The 23973-nt window shown below is 36.1% G+C and overlaps 1 protein-coding gene across 1 annotated transcript in view; it reads right to left on the minus strand.

Moving 5' to 3' along the window:
- Positions 1 to 23973, minus strand: part of TEX10 (testis expressed 10) — a 59091-nt gene that overhangs the window by 9031 nt on the left and 26087 nt on the right. The window contains exons 6-11 of the mRNA XM_043567059.1: positions 20264 to 20502; positions 19375 to 19510; positions 17393 to 17568; positions 15432 to 15609; positions 10876 to 10964; positions 9147 to 9280 (exon numbers count right to left, since the gene is read on the minus strand). Of these exons, the coding sequence (XP_043422994.1) occupies positions 9147 to 9280; positions 10876 to 10964; positions 15432 to 15609; positions 17393 to 17568; positions 19375 to 19510; positions 20264 to 20502 (952 nt within the window). The remainder of the gene's footprint in view (positions 1 to 9146; positions 9281 to 10875; positions 10965 to 15431; positions 15610 to 17392; positions 17569 to 19374; positions 19511 to 20263; positions 20503 to 23973) is intronic.

Here is a 23973-nt window from a genome sequence, read left to right on the forward strand (position 1 = left end):
TAGTCCTATTAGGTACCAGGTACAGGAATGAAAGACTGAGAAACTCTTCTCACAGCCCTAAAAGAGTAGCTTCAATCTACCAAAGTAAAGACTATTTCTATTAATAAGTGCTACAACAGAAAAATCTGAATGATGTGAACAAAGGACTGAAAAGCCTTTTTTCCATTTGGTGAGAAAACATACAATAGAAAAACACTTATGATCCAGAAAATACTAATACCCTGTTCAAATTAATAGAACACTGCCTCCTATTCCCCAAAAGTAAAAGGAAGAGAACAGTCCACAGGAAAAGAAGAAAAACATAAGGGAAGTGAGAGTCAAATCCTTAGTATTTTTAATTTTCTAAGTTCTCAAGGAAACACGAGGAGGGAAGCCAACATCAAGTCCTTCAGAGACTTCATTACACCATTCCAGAAGCTGAGGGGAGTGCCAAAAGTGAAATATGTGAAAAGAATCACATTGGAAAGACAAAAGACTGGTGGAAAAGAAGAATATCAATCTAGAAAGAGGACAGTCCAGCTAAATTTAAGGGAATGGTCAGTCAACTCTGAAAAAAATCAACAGCTCTATGCATTATTTCCCTGGAAAACCTCTTGTAAATTAATACCACCCAGAGTTTACACATGGCAATTTTTCTTCTCTTCTATGCTTATAAGTAACAATGTAAAAAACATATTTCTAATACCATCTTCCTACTCAAAAACAAGCAGTGAATATTTTCATTAATAAAAGGTAAATTGCAATTGAGAAGGCCCATTCAGGGTGCCTGGGTGGCTCGAGCATCTGACTCTTGGTTTCGGCTCAAGTCATAAGCTCATGGTTCCTGAGTTCAAGCCCCATGTCAGGCCCCATACTGACAGAGCAAATCCTGCTTTCGATTCTCTCTCCCCTGCTGACTGTCCTCTGCTTGCTTGCAAGCAAACTCTCTCTCTGGCCTGCCCACCCTGCTCATGGATGCATGAACGAGCACTAACTAAAACAACAACAACAACAACAACAACAACAAAATAAGGGCTCATTCCCAATAAATAACCATTTAATCCCTTCCCTTCCACCACCCCTTCCCTTCCTGAACAATTCAGTTCTAAAGCCACTGGGTGGGGCTGAGTTAGGTAAACAGCACTGGAATGGGTAGGAGAGCTGCAGTGGCCCAGAGAAGGCCATTCATGAATAAATAGAAGTAGACTGTCCCCACAGAGTTGAGAGTTCAAATGGAGTGAAGATGCCAGCATGGGGGAAAAAAAACAAAAACAAAAAAAGAAGATGCCTGCATGGGAGAGGGATAGCACCAAAAGATCAATTATGGACAAAGAAACTGATCAAGTAAATTAAGTATAACAGAAACCAGGGTTCTTAACCTTCAGAAAAGGCAGGTACAAGAGGAAAAGAAGACAACTAGAATGAACCCTGTAGTGTTAAATTCCTGATTTCTGTCCACTGACAGTCTGGGAGCACCAGGGTCCAAAAGCAACGACCACACCCAGAGTCCTGAAGTTGGTTTCAAGATACCATTCTCCACTTAAAGGAAAATTGGTCTCTTCGAAAAATACCTGATTGCAGGGCTGGGACAGTGAAAATCACGTATGAATCTAGAACAGTCTGTGGTACAAGGAAGTAAAGACGTACTCAGAAAAAAATGAGTACATGTCAGAAGAACAAAGAAACCACTATATTCTATAGTGACCCACTGAATAAAATAGGAAACCATATTAACACAAACTAATAAATAGACTAATAAAAATGACTGGGACATTAACACTGTTTCAAAGTATCTCCTCATAAATCATTACTAATTACAAAGGGGATAAAGTAAACAGTGGAAAAGTAGACAGATAGCACTTAATCAAGTAATCAAAGTGAGTACCTAATGGGACAAATCAAAACCATGCATCACCTGACAGGATGCAGTCAGAAAACCACAGCATCACTTGTGTCATATTCCTACCAAATTCATATAGCCTGAATCTAACCATAGGGGAACATAAATCCAAATGGGAGGAAAATTTTACACAATAACTGTCCCAATGTACTTCAAAGTGTCGAGGTCAATGAAAGACAAAGAAAGACTGAGGAACTTTACCAAATTGAAGGAAACAAAACAGGTATTACAAGTAAATACAATGAACAATTTGGGGTGTATAGAACATTACTGAGAGGTACTGGGTGGCTTAGTCAGTTGAAGGTCTGACTCTTGATTTCAGCTCAGGTCATGATTCCAGGGTCGTGGAATCAAGCCCTGCGTCAGCTGCTTAGGATTCTCTCTCTGCCCCTCTCCCCTGCTCTAAAATTAAAAATCAATTAATTTAAAAAAGAACACTGTTGAGGGGGCACCTGGCTGGTTCAGTTGGTAGTGCATGCTATTTTGTTTTTTAATTTTACTTATTTTTGAGAGAGAGAGAGAGAGAAAACAAACAAGCAGGGGAGGGACAGAGAGAGGGAGACACAAAATCCCAAGCAGGCTCCAGGCTCTGAACTGTCAGCACACAGCCCGATGCAGGGCTCAAACCCATGAACTGTGAGATCATGACCTGAGCCACATGAGTCAGACACTCAACTGACTGAACCACGCAGGCGCCCCAGTGCATACTACTCTTGCTATCAGTGTCGTGAGTAAGTTAGGGGGGCCTGAGTGGCTCAGTCACTTAAGCATCTGACTCTTGATTTTGGCTCAGGTCATGATCTCACGGTTCATGGACTTGAGCCCTGCATTAGGCTCTGTGCTGACAGTGTGAGGCCTGTTTGGGATTCTAGGTCTCCCTCTTCTCTGTCCCTCCCCTGCTTGCTCTTGCTCTCTCAAAAATAAACAAACATTAAAAATAAAAAACAAAAAAACAGTAAGTCATTTTGTGGATATCAACAAATTGATCTTGAAGTTTATTTAAACAGGAAAAAGACCCAAAATAGCCAACACAATATTAAAGGAAAAGAATAAAGTTAAAGGACTGATATTACACAGCTTCATAAATTACAGTAAAGCTATACTAATCAAGACACTGCAATATTGGTTAAAGAATAGACAAATAGATGAATGGAACAAAACAGAGAGCCCAGCAAGACAGACCCACATAGTCAAGTGATCTTTGACAATGGAGTCTTTTCAACAAATGGTGCTTTAACAATCCATCTACAAATAAATGAATCTAGACTCTTCACAAAAATTAACTCAGAGTGGATAACAGACCTAAATGTAAAACACAAAATGCAGGGGCGCCTGGGTGGCGCAGTCGGTTAAGCGTCCGACTTCAGCCAGGTCACGATCTCGCAGTCTGTGAGTTCGAGCCCCGCGTCAGGCTCTGGGCTGATGGCTCAGAGTCTGGAGCCTGTTTCCGATTCTGAGTCTCCCTCTCTCTCTGCCCCTCCCCCGTTCATGCTCTCTCTCTGTCCCAAAAATAAATAAACGTTGAAAAAAAAATTTTTTTTTAAAAATACAAAATGCAAAACTGTAATGACTTAGAAGAAAAACCTAAACGACCTACATATGGTGATGACATTATAGATACAATACTGAAGGCACAATTCAGGAAAGAAACAAGCTGGACTTCATTAAAATTAAAAAATTTTTCTCTGCAAAAGATAATGTCAAAAATATGAAAAGACAAGCCATAGACTGGGAGAAAATCTTTGCAAAAATATATCTGTTGAAGGATTGTTAACCAAAATATTCAAAGAGCACTTAAAACTCGAAAAGAAGGGGCCCTGGGTGGCGCAGTCGGTTAAGCGTCCGACTTCAGCCAGGTCACGATCTCGCGGTCCGTGAGTTCGAGCCCTGCGTCGGGCTCTGGGCTGATGGCTCAGAGCCTGGAGCCTGTTTCCGATTCTGTGTCTCCCTCTCTCTCTGCCCCTCCCCCATTCATGCTCTGTCTCTCTCTGTCCCAAAAATAAATAAACGTTGAGGAAAAAAAAAAAAAAAAAAAAAAACTCGAAAAGAAAACAACGCAATTAACAAATGGGCCAAAGACCGTAATAGATACCTCACCAAAGAAGACATGGCAAATAAACATATGAAAAGATGCTCCACATCACAGGTTATCAAGGAAATCAAAATTAAATAATGAGATGCTACATACCTATTACAATAGCCTGAATTCAAAACACTGACACCAAACGCTGGCAAGGATCTGGATCAACAGAAACTTATCCACTGCTGATAAGATTGCAAAATGGTATAACCACTTTGGAAGACAATTTCTTACAAATTAAACACACTCTGACCATATAATCCAGCAATGGCTCTCCCTGGTATTCACCCAAAGCAGTTAAAAACATGTCCACACAAAAACTACACACAGATGTTTATAAACCTATATACACAGTTTTATGCATAATTATCAAAATTTGGAAGCAACAAAGATGTCCTTCAGCAGGTGAACAGATAAACTGGTACATCCAATGTAATATTATTCAGCAATAAAAAGAAATGAGCTATGAAGCCACGAAAAAACAAGGAGGAATCTTAAATGAGTATTATGAAGTGAAAGAAGCCAATCTAAAAAGGGCAATATACTGCATACTCCCAAATGTATGACATTTTGGAAAAGGTAAAACTACAGACAGTGAAAACAAACAAACGCCTGTGGTTGTCAGGGGTTGGGGGACATGGAGAATGAACAGTCAGAGCACAGAGGATATCAGGGTAGTAAAGACACTCGAGTGAGATCATAATGATGGATATGTGGCATTATACATTTGTCCAGATCCATAAAATGTGTAACACCAAGAGTAAACCATAATGTATATTGTGGACTTTGGGTAATTATATCAACATAGAATCATTAATTTTAACAAATATACCACTCTGGTGGGGGATGTTGATAAGGGAGAAGGTTATGCAAATGTGGGGGAAGGGATTATACAGGGGAAACACCTTTTCCTTCCCTTCAATTTTTCTGTCAAATTAGAACTGCTCTAAAAGAAATCTTAATTGGGGCGCCTGGGTGGCCCAGTCGGTTAAGCATCCGACTTCAGGCAGGTCACGATCTCGCGGTCCGGGAGTTCGAGCCCCGCGTCGGGCTCTGGGCTGATGGCTCAGAGCCTGGAGCCTGTTTCCGATTCTGTGTCTCCCTCTCTCTCTGCCTCTCCCCCGTTCATGCTCTGTGTCTCTCTGTCCCCAAAATAAATAAACGTTGGAAAAAAAATTTTTTTTTAAATAAAAAATAAAATAAAAATAAATAAATAAATAAATAAATAAATAAAAGAAATCTTAATTTTAAAAAAATCTTTAAGATTTAAATAGCACATTAGATAATGCAGGAAAGATCGGTGAACTTGAAGATACAGCATACTTTCTCAAGAGATGGCAAAAAAAGGTTAAAGAGTCTCAAAGGTCTACAGGACAATGTCAAGTGGTCTAAAATACAAGTAAATTAAGTCCCAAAGAAGGGAACCAAAACATCTTTTGAAGGAATGAATGACATTTTTTTCCCCAAAACAATAAAGTATAAACCTAGTAAAACATTCAGCAAATATCAAGCTTAAAAAGAAAAAAATTAAGAAAGTAACACCAAGGCATTAATTAATACAATCAAACTGCTGAAGAAAGTGATAAAAAAGATTATCTTGACAACATGTAGGAAGAAAAAAGCATATAGAGGAAAAAAAAACCATTACATACAGAAAAACATAAGAATGACCTCACATATCATTACACATTATATTATGGTATAAAGTAGTATAGTTTGAAGGTAGGCTGTATTAAGTTAAAGAGCAAACACCTAAAAACAAAACAAAGAGGCATAGCTAATATGCCAAAGTAGAGGTAAAATGGAATGCTAAAAATACTCAAACTACAAAAGCAATGAATCATGGTATCTTACTGCAATGGAATACTATATAGCAACGAAAACAATGAATTACTGCTTACACATTAACATAGATACCTTTAAGAATACACTGAATAAAAAGAAAATTACTAAAAAATGTTTCACTTGTAAACACGTAAAACTCAACAATATAGTTTGGAGTTACATGCTAATTACGATAAAACTGTAAAGAAACAAAAATATGATAAAATTAAAGACAGTGTTACTCTGAAGGGAAAGGGACACAGGGGTTTCAAAAACAAAAATGTTATTTCTTAAGCTGAATTTATATATTATAATTATTATTATTCTGAGCTTATCCATGTTAAAAAACATTCTTTTATAACTAATCAATATTTTGTAAATGAAAATTAACATTAACCTTAAAACCCTTCATTGGCTCTGGAGTAGAAATCTCCATTCCTAAAAGGTATCTCTGCACAGAGATTCCTGTTCTCTTTTGCTCGTTCCCTGTTAACTACAGTTTCCATCATTAACAGAAAGGTCATACAACTCTTCCTTTAGTGCTCAGAAATAATAACAAAGATATAAGTGAAAATGACAAGGTCTAGGTTAGCGTATAAAGGATATTACTTCTGTAAAAAAAAAAAAAAAAAAAAAAAAAGACAATATATTTAGTCATTTGTGAAGACAGAAGATATCTGAAAGAACACGTTTACTTAGAAACCGGGGAGGAAAAATGGGTAGTTGAGAGGGAGTGGAAGAAGACTTTTTTAATATTATCCTCTGTTCTGAATTGTATTTCGTGAATACCTACTCAAAAAAACAAAAACAAAAACAGAAAGTCTGATTTGAAAAAGAATCACTTTGGCTTAAACAGATGAAACTACAAAACAACTGAGCAATCCCAGTCCTAATAACTTGTTCAAATGAAATAATTAGAAAAATAAATGTTTACATTAAGGATGTCAAAACTATGTGTATGTCAAATATTTTCACATGAAAAGGCCAACTTAAATAATAAAATTTATCCAAAAGAAAACTGGAATCTTCACTTAAGTTGACAAACTAAAAATGAGACTTTCAGATTTTTCCTAATTATGACTTAACATTTCAAAGACAGCAACCTTGAAGTTTAATACACGTCCTTGAGAAATGTTCACTTCAGAAATACAGCTGATAACATTTTCATGACAATTTTATTTTGGCTTTACACAGATGATGTGCTTATGAAAAATTTAAATAATCAGATAAAGGCTATATGACTTGTCCAAGTTACCAAACTAGACACTGGTAAATCTATGCCTGGAATCTGGAGCCCAATAATCCCATACAGTGTTCTCTCCAATACATCATGATGGTTTACATACATTAATTACAGTCTGTCCTTTAAAACTACTCTCACTACTGTTGGCAAGCCCAATCCCTCCAATCTAATATTCTAGGCCTTAACCTCAGGAGATCTATCTTAGCTCTCCTCATTTACTATGAAGATAAAATTTCAGATGTTAAACCAATTCATTATTTCTTTTCACTTTTTTAAAGTCCAGTATTGTTGGAGAACATACATATAAACATAGTACCAGGCATTAGGGCAATAAAGTGAAGATAAATTCACTGGCATACCTAAGAATTGTGATCAGAGTCAAACAATGCAAAGTGAAAAGTGTATTATAAATCTATAAAAGGTACTGTCCTAACAGATGGGAAAATATTAAGCATATTGAGAACAGAATAAAAGAATAATAGATCAGCTGAGTAAAATCAATTGTTATAGCAACAAAATAGAAAAGTAGGATGTAACTTGAATCTAGAGACTACCCTGTTGAGAATAATGACAAAGAGGTTTAAAAAAAAAAAAAAAAAGCTTTTGGACTAGCTATTATAAGCTTTAAGGAAAGACTGTATTAGTCAGTGTTCTCACCAAGGGCCTTCCAAATCATTAAAAGAAACTAGCCAGCAGAGAACATAACCTGAGAATTTGCAAAAAAGGTTCAAACCAAAATTACTTGGGATGATATTAGTACATTCTTACTGCATAAGCATTTTTCATGTAGGAAATAAAAAAATGAAAAAATAAATAATAGAAATTAATTATTATAGAAATGTTTTAGAGAATCAAAACCTTATATCAATGTTTATGTTTTTGCATATTTAGCTAACATATCTGTAACATGTAACACAATTTATTCCGTTACAGTAAAAGATCAGCCTAATAATTCCAATTTAAAACTTATGATTTTAATTTGATTTTTACTATAAGCAGTACCAAAGCCTAAGTTATTAAGATTTATTATATTTATAGGGGCGCCTGGGTGGCTCAGTCAGTTGAGCATCCAACTCTTGACTTTGGCACAGGTCTCAATCTCATGGTTCAGGAGTTCAAGCTCCATGGCAGGCTCTGTGCCATCAGTGCACAGCCTGCTTGGAATTCTCTGTCTCCTTCTCTCTCTGCCCTGCCCCTACTCATTCTTTCTCAAAATAAATAAATAAAGTATTAAAATAACTTTTTTAAGGTTTATCATATTTTATAAAGCTTAATTTAGTCTATATTTAATATTTTAACATTTGTGAAGGTTTATCAGAAAACTGAATTACTTGATGGGGCACCGGAGTGGCTCAGTTGGTTAAGCATCTAACTCTTGATTTCGCTCAGGTAATGATCTCACAGCGCACAGTTCGAGCCCCACAATGGGCTCTGCGCCAATGATGCGGAACCTCTTGGGATTCTCTCTTTCCCTCTCTCTCTGCCCCTCACCCGCTCGTGCTCATGCTCTCTCTCAAAATAAACAAACTTTAAACAAAGGTTAAATGGTTTAAAATTTTAACTAAGTTTATAAAAGGATAATCAAAGTCCCATTTTAAAAGACTGCTTAAAGTTATTGTATTTATCTTAAAAATAAGATTTGTAGATTGAACTTTAAAACTTAATGAAAAACAGGGCTTTAAATTATCTTTAATATACTATGTACTAATTCTCAAAACCAAAAGAATTGCAGAATAATCTTTTTTAAAAAACGTCACCTTCAAAGATATCAAATCCAAGTAGTTTTACACATCCTTCAAGACTTAAGTCAAATTCTCCCTTTTCATAGAAGCATCTATCCTATCCATTCTATACTAGATAAAAGAAAATAAATTTATCTCCACCATTCAGACTGCTAATTTATTCTGTTCTAGTAGTGCAACCAGTAATGAAAAACACTCCTCTTTTAGAAACATATATCTCCTATCCAAGATAAGTGCTCTCAAAATGTGGATCATTTCTTATACTACTCTTTATCTCTGAAAGGATCTCCTACAAGGCAATCCTAATATATAGTAACTATTGGTAGTTGATGAACAGAATTTTAATAATCATAAGTTTCTTTTTAAATGCACTATTACCTCTGTAACATCCCAATGATGTAAAAACTGATCCAAGTCAGTAAGGTAAAGAAGCACAGGGGAAAGCTGTGTCTGGATGACGTGAGGAACTCCTCGAAGGCTCTGAAGCCAAGTCAACTCCTCTTTTGAAAACCCTAATTTAGGTACAAAGAAAGTTAATTTAAAAAAATAAATCACAAAACAAATGACATTCTTATTTTTAAAAAATAGACATGTACCTTCAAGTTTAAATTCTTTAGCTACTCTGCTTTCTCTGAGTTTCTGCTTTTCACATATTTTAAAAAACGAATCGCTAACAATGGAGGCAGTAAAATTCCTATTAATTATGTATACAAAGGATGTGATCTGACCTAATATATGATGCAGCAACAAGTTAAGTTTTACCCCTTATACTGGGAACCATACCACTTTTACTTTAAAAAATGTGAAAGGCATAAACTTTTCCATTAATGGCAGGTTTAAAAAAGCAAATCAACAAGTAAAATGATATACTCCTTCATATGTATACTATCTATATATTTTTTTGTATAATAGCCCTTCAAATGTTTTAACCAACTGAGCCACCCAGGAGCTCTAATAGCCCTTCAAATGTTTTAAAACTCTCCCTCCTAAACCCTTCTGGATTTTTTTTTTTTTTTTTTGGATAATACATGTGTAGTTCTTCCAACTACACCTTATACAGCAAAATTTCTGATCCTCTTACCACCCCTATTACATACACTTGGTCTGACCTACATAGACAACTTGACAGTATCTCCTGACAGTGCTCAGAAGGATCAGAATACCCGCGATGTGGCCTGCTCTGATGTTCAAATCACTGTATTTCCATGACATTAAGCCTAAAGAGTCACCATCTAGTTTGATGGCCACATCACAGTACTGACTCCTAACGAGCTTTCTAAAACCACTAACCCTTTTGACTCGTACCACTATTAAAACATAAAATCCCTGCCTTCTATCTCAAATGGGTACATCCAAAACTATCATATAAACACTCGTTTATCTGCGTATGTAGTATGTATCTTGGATTCAGCTCATTATCGGCACTTGTCAAGTTTTTTCTGGAGTATCTTAACCTATTCATTAAATCTCCTAAATTTTAAGCCTTCAGAAAATGTCAAAGAATGTCATCTTTATCCTCCAAATATACAACAGAAATGTTGAAACAGTACAATCATTTAAAACAAAAGTAATAATACTTACACATCTAACTTATTTGTAGATTCATTTTACTAACTTTGCTTTTGAGCAATGGAATGTAGAAAATGGCTAATTGAAATCTGATGTACTTGCTATCAAGTTGAACATTTTAAACATTTTTAAAATGGATATTCTGCTCATCAACTTTTTAAAGTATGCAATGAGGTTTGCACCTATCTGAAAGAGTCAAGTATGTCCAACTCACTGTAAAGCTAGATAATCAAGTTGAGAAATTAGACTTAGAAATAAATGAAAATATAATCATGTGACATTCAAATCATCTCCAGAGTATTTGTACTCTGAGAGATTTAAACATGAATCATGTATATCCCTGCCTCAAAAGCCTGACACTGGAGAATACAAATATTCCTTCAAAGATCCCCACTTATTAGCCATAAAAATCATTTCAAGGTAAATAGATTATTTACCATCTTCAAAACTTAGAACCAAACAGATAAGACAGTAAATCTTAGGGGAACTTTTATACCAGATTTTTCCTTTCCTTAATCTGTCAGGTGAATGACTTTACCTGTAAGTGTTGAAAATAAGAAGCTGAAATAGTCCACATCACTCATCAACCAGTCTTTAGCTGAATACTTCCATCCAGAAAATGATGATCTATAACAAACAATAGGAGAATTATTACCAGAGGTGACCAACTTGGAAGACTTTGAAAAACAGCACAATACATAACTATTTTTCTTTATTCAAAACAAATCTGCACTAATAACTTAAAAACCCATAGTATATATTCACTTTAAATATAAGGGCTCAAGTACCAGAATATAGGAAGTTCAACTTCTAACATACTTATGCAAAATATCCATGAAAAAGCATAACTGATCCATATATATGGTATAAATTAGAAAATTTCCATGCCATTCAAAAATGAGATTCCAAGGAGCCAAGATGAAGCTTTGCTTTTCAGTAGCAGGTTTGGCTGCTACTTGATTTTCATAAAGTCTTACCTTGCTTACTTAAATGAGCTAAGTTTAAACAAGCTCGTTTCCTAACTAAGCAAAAAGTATCTTAGGTTAGGCAAAGAATATTCCATGTAAAGTCATTCTAGGATAATCATGTGTTCCTATACTGTGCAAAGCTGTAACTGGGTCTACGTCATAATAGCACAGCTAAGTATTCATGGTATACTTAGGGGAATAGCTAAATGTAAAGCAGCTTCTCATTAAATGAGGATTATGTGGTTCCTGGTAGGGGATCAGTTTCCAGTGATTCCTTTAAAAACTCTCTTCAAGTTAAGGCTAAGGGAAAAGACAACAAATGTTAGTCTCAGATATGGCCAAAAAAAAAGGGGTGGGGGGGGGTGCTCAGAATGATCAGATCCAACAAGCTGAGGCTACAAATTTTTTCAGTTATCTGAATAAATGTCAGACAAAATTGGGCGTTTCTAATTCAACTAGAAGCACTTAATTTACTGTTAAAATAGCTAATATTTATTACCATTCTTTAAATTTGGGCAGTTAAAATAATGGAAACACCCTTTTGTGAGTATTATTCCCACAATAAGCAAAAGACTTATGGAAGGAGTAACAAAAACTGAGAGGTTATTTTAAAAAGCCAGAAATGCACAATGGGAAAGAGTACAAAATGGTAATTAGAAAACAAACTAATATGCTTTTGACCCCGTGAAAACAGAAAGCAACTGTGCCATCCAGTGGCTAAAAAAGGTAGCAAAATCCATTTAAGAGACTGCTTTCAACAAATGACAAGCAATATATCATACTGCCCTTAAAATTATGATGACCATATATACTGTCAAAGCCAGAACACTTCTGAGGTAAGCTGGGACAAAAGAACTAAACTGAAACTGTTCCTGACAGAGGAGGTCATGTATTTACCCTACTTAAAAACCAGGCCAAATTTCTTAGTCCCAAATTTCTCCCTTGTCAGATTTTTCTCTAACAGTGTGGATTCTCTCCACATTTATGTCTTATGTTTCCCAATCCAGCTGTAAATAAACTAGGGGCAGAAAGGATAAGGAATGAGCAAAGGTAAGGGGGAAAACGCAAGGAGAATGGTATGGGGGGGAAGGGGGAGTCAAACTCTAAAAGACTTTAAGTGGGTGATAAAAATTAGATAGGGGCAACAACTCTAATTGCACTTTTAAAAAGATGAATACAGGGGCGCCTGGGTGGCGCAGTCGGTTAGGCGTCCGACTTCAGCCAGGTCACGATCTCGCAGTCCGTGAGTTCGAGCCCCGTGTCAGGCTCTGGGCTGATGGCTCGGAGCCTGGAGCCTGTTTCCGATTCTGTGTCTCCCTTCTCTCTCTGCCCCTCCCCCGTTCATGCTCTGTCTCTCTCTGTCCCAAAAATAAATAAAAACATTGGAAAAAAAAAATTTTTAAATAAAAATAAAAAGATGAATACCAACAGTTTTTAGCTGATGGGTTTTTCACATATGGAACAAACTATTCTTTGGGGTTAACTCTCTCAGATAAAGACAAACAGGACATCAGAACTACAAAACCTAAAAGAACCTGATCTCATAATACACTTAGTGTAACAGACAAAAATCAGAATTAAAGCAATATTTAAGGAAAATTAATCTGGCAAAAGTGCAAAAGTTAGATGGAATATTATAACAGTACAGGTGGAAGATTATGAAAAGCAACTGGCTTGTGTATAGTCATAGTTGAGGACAGAAGGGGGTATTTTGAAAAGAAAACCAGATATGAAATAACCCAGTGTATGTCTGAGGGAAACAAACATTATTGTTAAATTCTGAATCTAGGAAGTGATATAATGATGTCACTGGCCTAAGAAAGTTCAGAAGTCCTAATTTTGTATTATTTTTTTAAAAAGAGATTCATCTGAAAAAAAAAAAAAAGATTCATCTGAATGGGAACAATACATCTACAGAGAGAGAAGTCTACTAACAGACTCTGCTAAAAAACAGAATTTAACTTGGTGGATTTTTAACTATATTGACAATATGCTTTTAATTTGGTGATTATGAATCCCGACTATTTGTAAATATATTTTCTCAATAGTTACCACAAATCTCCACAGAAAGAAAAAAAAATTGAAAACATCCTTGGCAAAAGTTATCAAGTCAATCATAACTGATATTGATAAAGATATAAACATAGCTTCCAAAGAGAATTAGTTTCAAGAAGTGTTCAAAAACTGATTTTAAGTCAACGTGAAAACAGATCCTTCACCAGTTATATCAAAGGAACAGAGTGCCCTCTACTGGAAGTTAATAAACAAAACCACTTCAGTAACAAAAAGAAACATTAATTTTTTTTTAAGGCCTGCTAAATAACTGCTTACTAGACGAGGATTTTTTTCCCTTAGAAAGAAAAACACTGAAACTAATATATGCTTAAAACACTTAAAGGTAAGACCAAGTCTCTCTAATGCACACGCACACAGAAGAAATAAGAGTGAATTTCACATATAAACAAACACATTGCCGATAGCTCTCTTCTGCTAGCTAAAAAGAAAGATAAATCACACTTTAGGTGACTGATTCCAAGATATGTCTTATAATGGTAAGAGGTGACTGTCAAACAAGCTAAAGGAAGTCTACCAATAAAGTGAGCTACTCCTATTTAACCAGGATAGAGGATCTGTATTGTACAAGTCACAAGGAAGTTATTAGTCTTTAAACTTTTCAGATACCACATAGATTTCAATTTCTCCCTAAAACCATATTAGACCCTATGAGCCACAATCAATAATAAATCTTACTGAACACTAAAAATATTATGCCTAATGATACAAACATAAGGTGTTTAAGGATACTTTGAATACCCACAATATGAAACACTGTTATAAAACATTTAAGAGTAAAATGATGCAGCCACTGTGGAACACGTTACAGCAGTTCCTCGAAGAATTAGAGAATTACCATGTGACCCAACAATTCCACTTCTGGGTATATAGCCAAAAGAATTTAAAGCAAGGACTCAAACAGATATCTGTACACCAATGATCACAGCAGCATTATTCACAAAAGCTAGAAGATGGAAACAACCAAGTTTCCATCAAGGGAAAAATAAACAAAATGTAGTATATACATATACTGGAACATTAAGTCAACCTTAAAAAGGAAATTCTGATACATGATACGATGTGGATGTACCTTGAAGAGTTATGCTGAGTGAAATAAGCAAGACACAAAAGGTCATATATAGTATGATTCCATTTATATGAGGTACTTAGAATACTCTAAATCATGAAGGGGTGTCTGGGTGGCTCAGTCGGTTAAGAGTCTGACTTTGGCTCAGATCATGATCTCACAGTTCAGTTTGTGAGTTCAAGCCCCACGCTGGACTCTGTGCTGACAGACTGAAGCCTGGAGCCTGCTTTGGATTCTGTATCTCCCTCTCTCTGCCCCTCCCCATCACGTGATCTCTCTCTCTCTCAAAAATAAACATTAATTTATTTATTTTTTTTATCATGAAGATAGAACAGTGGTTACTAAGGGCTGGGGGAGAGGGGGATGAGGAGTTACTGTTTAACGCATGCAGAGTTTCAGTTTGGAATGATAAAAAAGTTGTGGAGATGGACAGTGGTGCTGGCTGCACAACAATGTGAAAGTACTTAATGCCACTGCACAGTTTTAACTGTATACTTAAAACCGGTTAAAATGGTTAAGTTTTATGTTATCTACATCTAACCACACACACACAAAAAGAGATTTCAACTGATTCCTCGCCTGAGTCACAAACGTATTTATTTCACCAGCTACGTTAAATTTGGAGGTCCCTGAAAAGAAGGTCTGTATCACAATCCCATTAACACCAAAGGTTTTATTTAAGCATAGTACTCTCACCTGCCACTGAACCCTTACTACAGGCTTTTGAGAATTTAAAATCTGTACATTATGTACAAATTATAGATAATTTCTATCTATACAAATCACTAAAAAACTTGAAACAGTCTTACTCCAGTGAACTTTATCTAGCAATAATAGGATGAAGAGCTTTAAATGTTGCATTAAGAGCAAATGAAGCAAATGAAGTTAGTAGCAGTATAAGCCTTCTGTAATTTACACACTGCCAGTAAAAGGCATAGGAGAAAAGACTATATACTTAAAATATAGCTCACTTGAGGATGCTACCTCATGTGCAGTATCCCGATAAGCATGGCAGCCAAACTTGAACTGAGTCTTCCCATAATACAGCAACGACTTAACCGAGAAAGTAAATCAGCAGGCAGACTTGGTAGAAAATATACAAGCTGGACCAAACGCTGCTGAGAGTCTGCTGGAAGAACCACCACAGTGCCTTCTTGTGGATCTAGTGGGGTAGGTAACACATATTAAAGTCAACTATAAAACATATACAGAGATTAAATTAGTAAAGCAGATTGAGTGCTTGCTTACTTTTTACTGTACTAAACTGAATTTCAACTTATCATCTACATAAAAAAGTTTTATCATAAAGTATATGTAGGACTTAAACTATTTTCTAAAGTAAAACAATGAACATTATTAAAGATATATTTATTTAACACTGTAGTAATTCCACAACATCCAAGTGTCAATGTCTGAAATAATAACTTTGATGGGGTAAAGGGATTGAACCAAAGTAAAACGGTAAAAAACAAGCGCTTTTGCTAAACAGTGACAATTACAATATCAACCTAATTTAAAGCAGAAGACATCTACATAGAAGCAGTACTGAAAAAAAAAGACTTAAAAATATAACCCAAAAAGGATGGAAGCAAACCAAATGTCCATCTCTTAATGAATGGGTAAATATAAGTGACAGATTCATAGAGTGGAATACTAGTACTCAGCAAAAAAAAAAAAAAAAAAAAAAGTACAGATACATGCACACTACAATATGCATGTATACTACCAACAGTACATTAAGTAAAAGTAGCCAGATTCAAAAGGCTCTACATTATGTGATTCCATTTATAACAAATGTCCGGAACAGGCAAATCCATAGAGACAGGAAAGTAGATTGGTGGTTGCCAGGAGCTGGGGAAGGACTACTAATGGGTTTAATTTCTTTTTGGGGTGATAAAAATATTCTGGAATCAGTGGTGACTGCACAACTTTGGGAATATGTTAAAAACACTGAAATATACATTGTAAAAGGGCAAATTTTATGGTTTGTGAATTACATCTCAATAATAAATACATATTACATATATGTAATACCTCCCAATATGCTTTTATTGGTATTTTTGCTTAACATATAAAATAGTTCCAAGGATGAATAAAAAAGTATAAATATATAGAAGTCATACAAAATATCCTTTATGATTAATTTGCTGCCAAAGCTTCAAAGGAATTTTTTTTAAATACCTGATCAGTTTTGAATTTGTAAACAGCATGTGGCTGAAAAGACAATTTAAGAATCCAAGAAGCATCTACAACCATTAACCTTCTAAAAGTATCCTAATAAAAAATATTTACTATTGAAAATGAATTTACTATTTGATATTTTGTTCTGGCACTTTAACCATGGTGTGAATAATTTATAATAATTCAAAGGAAAGGCAAACCTAAAGAGTTCCACTTAGAAACTTCTTTCCTAGGGGTGCCTGGGTGGCTCAGTCAGTTAAGCAGCCGACTTCGGCTCAGGTCATGATCTCACAGCTTGTGTGTTTGATCCCCACATGGCTTTGTACTGAAAGCTCAGAGCCTGGAGCCTGCTTCAGATTCTGTCTCCCTCTCTCTCTGCCCCACCCCCACTCACACTCTGTCTCTCTCTCCTTCAAAAATAAACATTTTTTTTTCTTTTTTTTTTTTTTTTTAAATTTTTTTTTTTCAACGTTTATTTATTTTTGGGACAGAGAGAGACAGAGCATGAACGGGGGAGGGGCAGAGAGAGAGGGAGACACAGAATCAGAAACAGGCTCCAGGCTCCGAGCCATCAGCCCAGAGCCTGACGCGGGGCTCGAACTCACGGACTGCGAGATCGTGACCTGGCTGAAGTCGGACGCTTAACCGACTGCGCCACCCAGGCGCCCCAAAAATAAATAAACATTAAAAAAATTTTTTTTTTTTTAAAGAAACTTTCCTAATGCAGGGTAGATCAATGGTTACCTACACAGTTAAACTCTTACCATAGATTCGGAGAGCAGAAGCTTGTAAACTTTTTAGTAATTCTTTATTTGCTCGTGCTGCTGCAGTATGGATGATATCAATAAGCTGTGTTGAGAGCTCAGGATTTCGGGAGCCAAGATGAGCAAGCTGCAACGGTAAACCAGCCAGCCAACGGGATAACACCTTACTACGATATCTAAGAAACACCAAGGAAGAACAAAATAAAGTATAAAGACAAGAGAAATAAGTTTAAACACACAAACAAAATTTTTAACTTAAATATACCACAGAGTGACATTATTATCTACCAAGAACACAACATGTACTCATTTAAAAAAAATTTTTTTTTTAACATTTATTTATTTTTGAGACAGAGAGAGACAGAGCACGAACGGGGGAGGGTCAGAGAGAGAGGGAGACACAGAATCAGAAGCAGGCTCCAGGCGCTGAGCCATCAGCCCAGAGCCCGACACGGGGCTTGAACTCACAGACCGCGAGATCATGACCTGAGCCAAAGTCGGACGCTCAACCGACTGAGCCACCCAGGCGTCCCAACATGTACTCATTTAAACATTTTAGAGTTTATAAGACCAGAAGCATCATTTATTCAGCTGTAGCATTTTCCAAGGTTTTAACCACTCACTTAAAAAGAGCATGCAATTTGGGGCACTATCTAAATTGCATGTTTATCTTCAAAAACAGACACTACTACTGCTCTTTGTGTTCTATTTATCCTTACAGTATTAGCTGTTATACTAACTCAATAATGCATTCCATGTAGGGTGCTCTCACACTAAATGGTTTCAAACCTGTGTTATTTTAGTTCTTCAGTATACAGTTGACCTTTGAACAATATGGTTTTGAACTGCATGGGTCTGCTTACATGCAGGTTTTTTTCAATAAATATACTGGAAATTTTTTTGTGAAAACCTCACAAACTGCACACCCTAGAAACACTCAAAACATTAAGCTAGGTATTATTGTAAGAATACAATATATAATATATATAACATACAAAATATGTTTATCAACTTATCGGTAAGGCTTCTAGTCAACAGTAGGCTATTAGTAGTTAAGTTCTGAGGGAGTCAAAAGTTACATACAGTTTTTCAACTGTAATGGGGAGGGGGGTCAGTGTCCCTAATCCCCACACTGTTCAAGGATCAACTGTACTTATACTTGCTAAAGCTCCAATGTCTCTTCACTCAGGCAACGGCAATCACTTTTGCTGTACCCCAAGAGCTTAGTGAATTAAGCATGACCTTTGCTGTCAGACCTAAACTTAAGTCTCAGCTCTGTTTCCCATTAATTATAGGACACTCACCAACTTATTAAACTAAGCTTCAGTTTCCTCCTACAAAACGAAATTAACAGTATCTACACCTCAAAGTAGGAATATGAGATTTAGATAAATTATGAAAAGCACCCAGCTTCTACTAAAGACTCAAATATGTTTCAACAACTACCTACATATGCTCAGGTATCCCCAAACCTTATCTTCCACCTAAACATATCTTCCTGACTTCCAAACTATATCTCAAATTCACCGTATCAAAAAATTAATTCCTTAGTTCTACTCTTTGTGTTATCCATCTCAACTGATAGCACCAAACTAAGCCCGAAACTTTTTCATCTTCTATCGTCTTCATTCTTACACCATATGCCCCAATATGCCACTAATAGCTAATAGTTCAACCTCCATAGTTTTTACAGAAAGCAAAAGAAAAAGCTGAGGCTGCTATAGGTTACTCCAAATGACCTTAAGTTGTAAGTGGACAAGTGGAAATATAAGCTCAAAGAGGCTTTTATCTGCTGGTGGTGCACATAAAGATTACTGGCACTACTATGCATGTTTCTATATACAATTTTATATCTTTTCTTATATGCAGCCAAACAAAATAAAAAGAATGAACATCTCCAAAGATTTTTACCACTCTAGTATCTTAAGTAGACTACAAAATAACTCCACCAAAAAAGAAAGGTAAAATAAATGAAACCTTACCTGACTCTGTAAGATCTCAGTTCTTCTTTTTGATAGATTTTACTGAAAAACTTTAGTAACAAAGTTCGAACTGGAAGGAGAAGGCCTCTCTGCTGATACAATGTATAAACTGCCTTGATGAGAGACTCTGTAGCCTCTAAATACAAAAACAACTGTATATTAATCAAAAATGTTTCTTCACCAGCTCCCAAATTCCTCTAAAAGCACAGAAGCACTTTACTTTGTTCCTATGACAAAGCAGATCTTAGTCACAAACTGATACTACCACTGAAGTCCAATAGTAATGAGTTAATATAAAAGTCAGACTGCAACCTGAGACTACAGTGTAATTTTTTGTAAGGGACAACAAACCTATGTAATGATGACAAAAACCAAGATATTAGAAAGATGAATAAGATGGGAACCAAACAGGAAAGCTTTGTTTTTGAATGAAAAGAATTCGTAAATCACACTAAAAATACTTTATGTGACATAACTTCAGGCTAGCAGAAAGGTAGAGACAGGCAGGATTCAACTCATTCTATATGGATAAAAGGGGAAAGTGCTCAATTTCTAATCAAACTAGACCAGAAAAGTGTATTTCTTTATCATTAGGCTCAATACCATTCTGAAGTAATACCTACCTCCTTTTACTCAAGTCTGTAATCTACTAGAAATTTAATCATATTACTTCACAGTGGACCTACTCACCTGAGAAAGAGATGCCGAGTAATAACCATTTCAGTGTTCAAGCAGATAGTCCATTTATAATTATACTAGCTAACTTTTAAGGTTTGAATGTAATTAACTTGTCTACATGAAATGTGTGAAAGTCATCAATTCAAAGCTAGACCCTAATAGCATGCATAAGAGCTCCTCTCTTAAATAAGGACAAAGCAAGAACACCTACCTCTGTTAGGTTGTATCTGCATTAATCTCCATGATACTCCAAGCAATCTGTTTAGCTGCTTACTATTTAGCCTAAAGCCATCTTCAAGGGTCTTTGTCACAAATTTCCTTATCATTTCTATCCAGTTGGAATCCTTCTGTAAAGTTGAGGCATTTGCCAAGGAGACCATGATATCAGACAGCGTTAAATTCAGTAAGAGATGATCTACATTATTGGAGAGAATTGTGCAATGCTTGATGCTAAAAACAAACAAAGAAAAATACATCTATAACATGTTATATCTACCACGCCTGCTTCACTTAGAATACTTAAAAATAATCTATCAATGGGTCAAAAAATATTTCCTTCTAAAATAAATTGCCAATGGAGGCAAGGTTTAGGCCACTGTTTTGTAAATAAACCATCCCTTATAGAATCAAGGTTGTTAATAAGACACGAATTACAATGTATCCTGCTCAGTTAATTACCCAAGTTACTCTTTACACAAAAGGTAAAGGTCTTTGTAACAATGCTTGGTAATCCTAAATGCAATTTGGAGATAAGACTTGAGAACCTCAACATGCTTGAAGATTTTTTTAAGGCAGATACTTGTATTTGGATGTAGGTCACGGCAAATCCTGACTCTGCTTCTACCTCATCAACGTAATCACTAATTTCTCCTGGCCACAATTTCCGTATGTGTGACAGAAAGAGACTGGTCCAGATAAGCAATGTTCTGAAACAACGTATATGATACACATATGAAAATCACTTTTCCCAGCCAAATCATTTATTTCAGACTTTGAAAAAAATTTCAAAAAAGATATCTCAAATACAGTACTTCAAAAAGAAAACTTGTGACTTAGACTATAAATCCCTATTTCAGAACATGGTATATTCAACAGCAGGCCCTATTTATTTCATGTTTAGAAAAATGTAAAGTTAATTAAAGTAAAAAAATCTCTCTAGGGGTGCCTGGGTGGCTCAGTAGGTTAAGTGTCTGACTTCAGCTTAGGTCATGATCTCGCGGTTCATGGGTTCAAGCCCTGCGTCGGGCTCTGTGCTGACAGCTCAGAGCCTGGATCCCGCTTCTGATTCTGTGTCTGTCTGTCTGTCTGTCTGTCTCTCTCTCTCTCTCTCTGCCCCTCCCACACTCGTGCTCTGTCTCTGTCTCAGAAATAAACAAACATTAAAAAAAATTAAAAAAAAAAAAAAAAAGAAATCTGGTGCTATTAGAGCATCAAATGTAGGGTTAGGAATGACAAATGAGCTGGAAAGGTAAAATGGAACCACATTACAAAGAGTCTGGGAGGCTAAGGGCACTAAAATTAATTATGCAAGCATGACTGAAAACTTATTTCAGATGGGCGATTCTGTGGATGGAAAAGGAAAAATGAGTTACAAAACTATAAACGGGGCGCCTGGGTGGCTGTCGGTTCAGCATCTTACTCTTGATTTTGGCTCAGGTCATGATCTCACACTTCATGAGATGGAGCCTTGTGTCAGGCTCTGTGCTGACGGCACAGAGTCTGCTTGCGATTCTCTCCCTCTCTCTCTGCCCCTCTCCTGGGTGCATGTGCACGTGCTCTCTCTCAAAATAAATAAACATAAAAAAAATAAATTTTAAAAAACTATAAACAAAGAAGCAATTGTATGGCTCTTGTAGCAATCTAGGCAAGAGATGACAAATGCAAGAACCAGGGTCAATGCTGGGTATAGACTGGGAGAAGGCAGGACATTTAGAAAGAATAAAAATTAGCTGGATTTGAAGTCTGAAGTATATATATGTGTGTGAGTTTGGGGACAGTGGGATTTGGAGGAGTCAGAAGTTCCAGCATTGGTGACTGGATAAATGAAGTAGCAGAGATCCAGAAAATAAATATTACTTTTGATTATGTTGGGCTTGCAGTGTTTCTGGTATAAATCCAGGCAGAGATGGCCAACAGACAGCTCAATGTACAAGTTTGACAACAGAGATAAAAGTCCAAACTATTTAACAGATTACTCACATAACCACTCCTAGCTGCAAAAGAAGATGAGAAATCTAGTTTTTATTATGCACGGTCATATTCCTAAACACTGGAAATTAAGAAAGGAATGAGAACTGGGACAGACAACTAGCAGTCTGTACCACAAACCCAAAATTTCTACAAGGTTTTTCGCCAAACGGCCCAGTGCCCAAAACCAAGGCACATTTTAACATTAATTAGACCACTCAAAACTCAACTGCCACATTTCTTCACAAGTAGAGCTTTCCAAGATCTACCATAAGTTTATCTCAAGCAGCATAATTTATTACTGTCTGGAAGGTCTCAATGGACACTACAAATTTGGGAGAATTCATTCTGCTCCTCCAATAATTTATACAAATTTTTAAGAGTAAATATACCAACCATCAATTCTATGAGGGAGGCAGGCCACTGGGGATACTCCAATTTTCAATAATGATAAATGTAGGTAATCCCCTTCCTGGAAACAACTTTAAAACTAGATGAAATTTTTTAAAAACCTCAAAAGCAGGGGCACCTGGATGGCTCAGTTAAGTGCCCAACTCCTGATATTGGCTCACATTGTGATCTCGTGGTCATGGAATCGAACCCAGTGTCAGGATCCATACTGACAGCACAGAGCCTGCTTGGGAGATTCTCTGTCTCTCTCTCTCTCTCTCTCTCTCTCTGCCCCTCTCTCCCACTTGTGCTCTCTCTCTCTCTCTCAAAATAAATAAACATTAAAAAAAACCTCAAAAGCTCAAGAGCTAAGATAATAAACATTTACTGGGCCCAAAAACCTAGGAAAAAAGCAAGATACTAGCACTCAAGGCTCTGTCCTTAGGGCAGCTGCCAATTCCAAAGAAAAAACTGCAAAACTGAAGTAACCTTTTAGTGGCCTCACAGGGAAAAGTCAAAGCGCAGGGCCTGCCAAACACCGGAACTTTCATGTTATCCAGGGTAAAGGTAAACCAGAAATAAAAACAGCTCTCAGATAAAACGTAATCCCAATTTTGCTTTCTACCACTGGTTTGAGTAACAATTCTTCCCAATTAGCTCTACAGAGTCAACACAATTCAAATCAAAATCCAAGCAAGCTACTTGTAGTTATCAATAAATTGATTCCGAAGTTTATACAGAAAGGCAAAAGACCTAAAACACCCAAGATAGAAGTAGAACAAAGCTGGAGGACTTATTTTACCCAATTTCAAGAGTTACCATATACAACTACAGTAACAAAGACAGCATGGAATTGGTGAAAGAACAGACACACGTAGGTTAATGGAACAAAGAGCTCCAAAACAGACCTGTAAAAATATAATCAACTCATCTCTGACAAAAGACCAAAAGCGACTCAGTGGAGAATGAAGTCTTTTCAACAAAAGGTGCTAGGAGCAAATGGACAAAAATTCTACAAATGAAAAACAAAAATTCAGTGTATTTGTGTCTGAGCTCAGTTGAACAAAACTGAAGAATTAAAAGCTAGAACATAGGAGATTTAAGGAAAGAAAGAAAGAAAGAAAGAAAGAAAGAAAGAAAGAAAGAAAGAAAGAGAAAGAAAAAGAAGAAAGATGCAGTAAGTAAATGTAACATGTTAACATGTTTAATCAGTCTTTACAGGAGAGAAATGTGACTGCAATTTTTTTTAAAATGAGAATTTATCAGATCTGTTTAAAGATATTCCAATCAAGATTTAAGATCTCAGATTTAAGTTCACTGAATCCCAAGGAGAATAAAAAAAAA

Source organism: Prionailurus bengalensis, chromosome D4 (assembly GCF_016509475.1).
Source record: "Prionailurus bengalensis isolate Pbe53 chromosome D4, Fcat_Pben_1.1_paternal_pri, whole genome shotgun sequence".
NCBI lineage: Eukaryota > Metazoa > Chordata > Mammalia > Carnivora > Felidae > Prionailurus > Prionailurus bengalensis.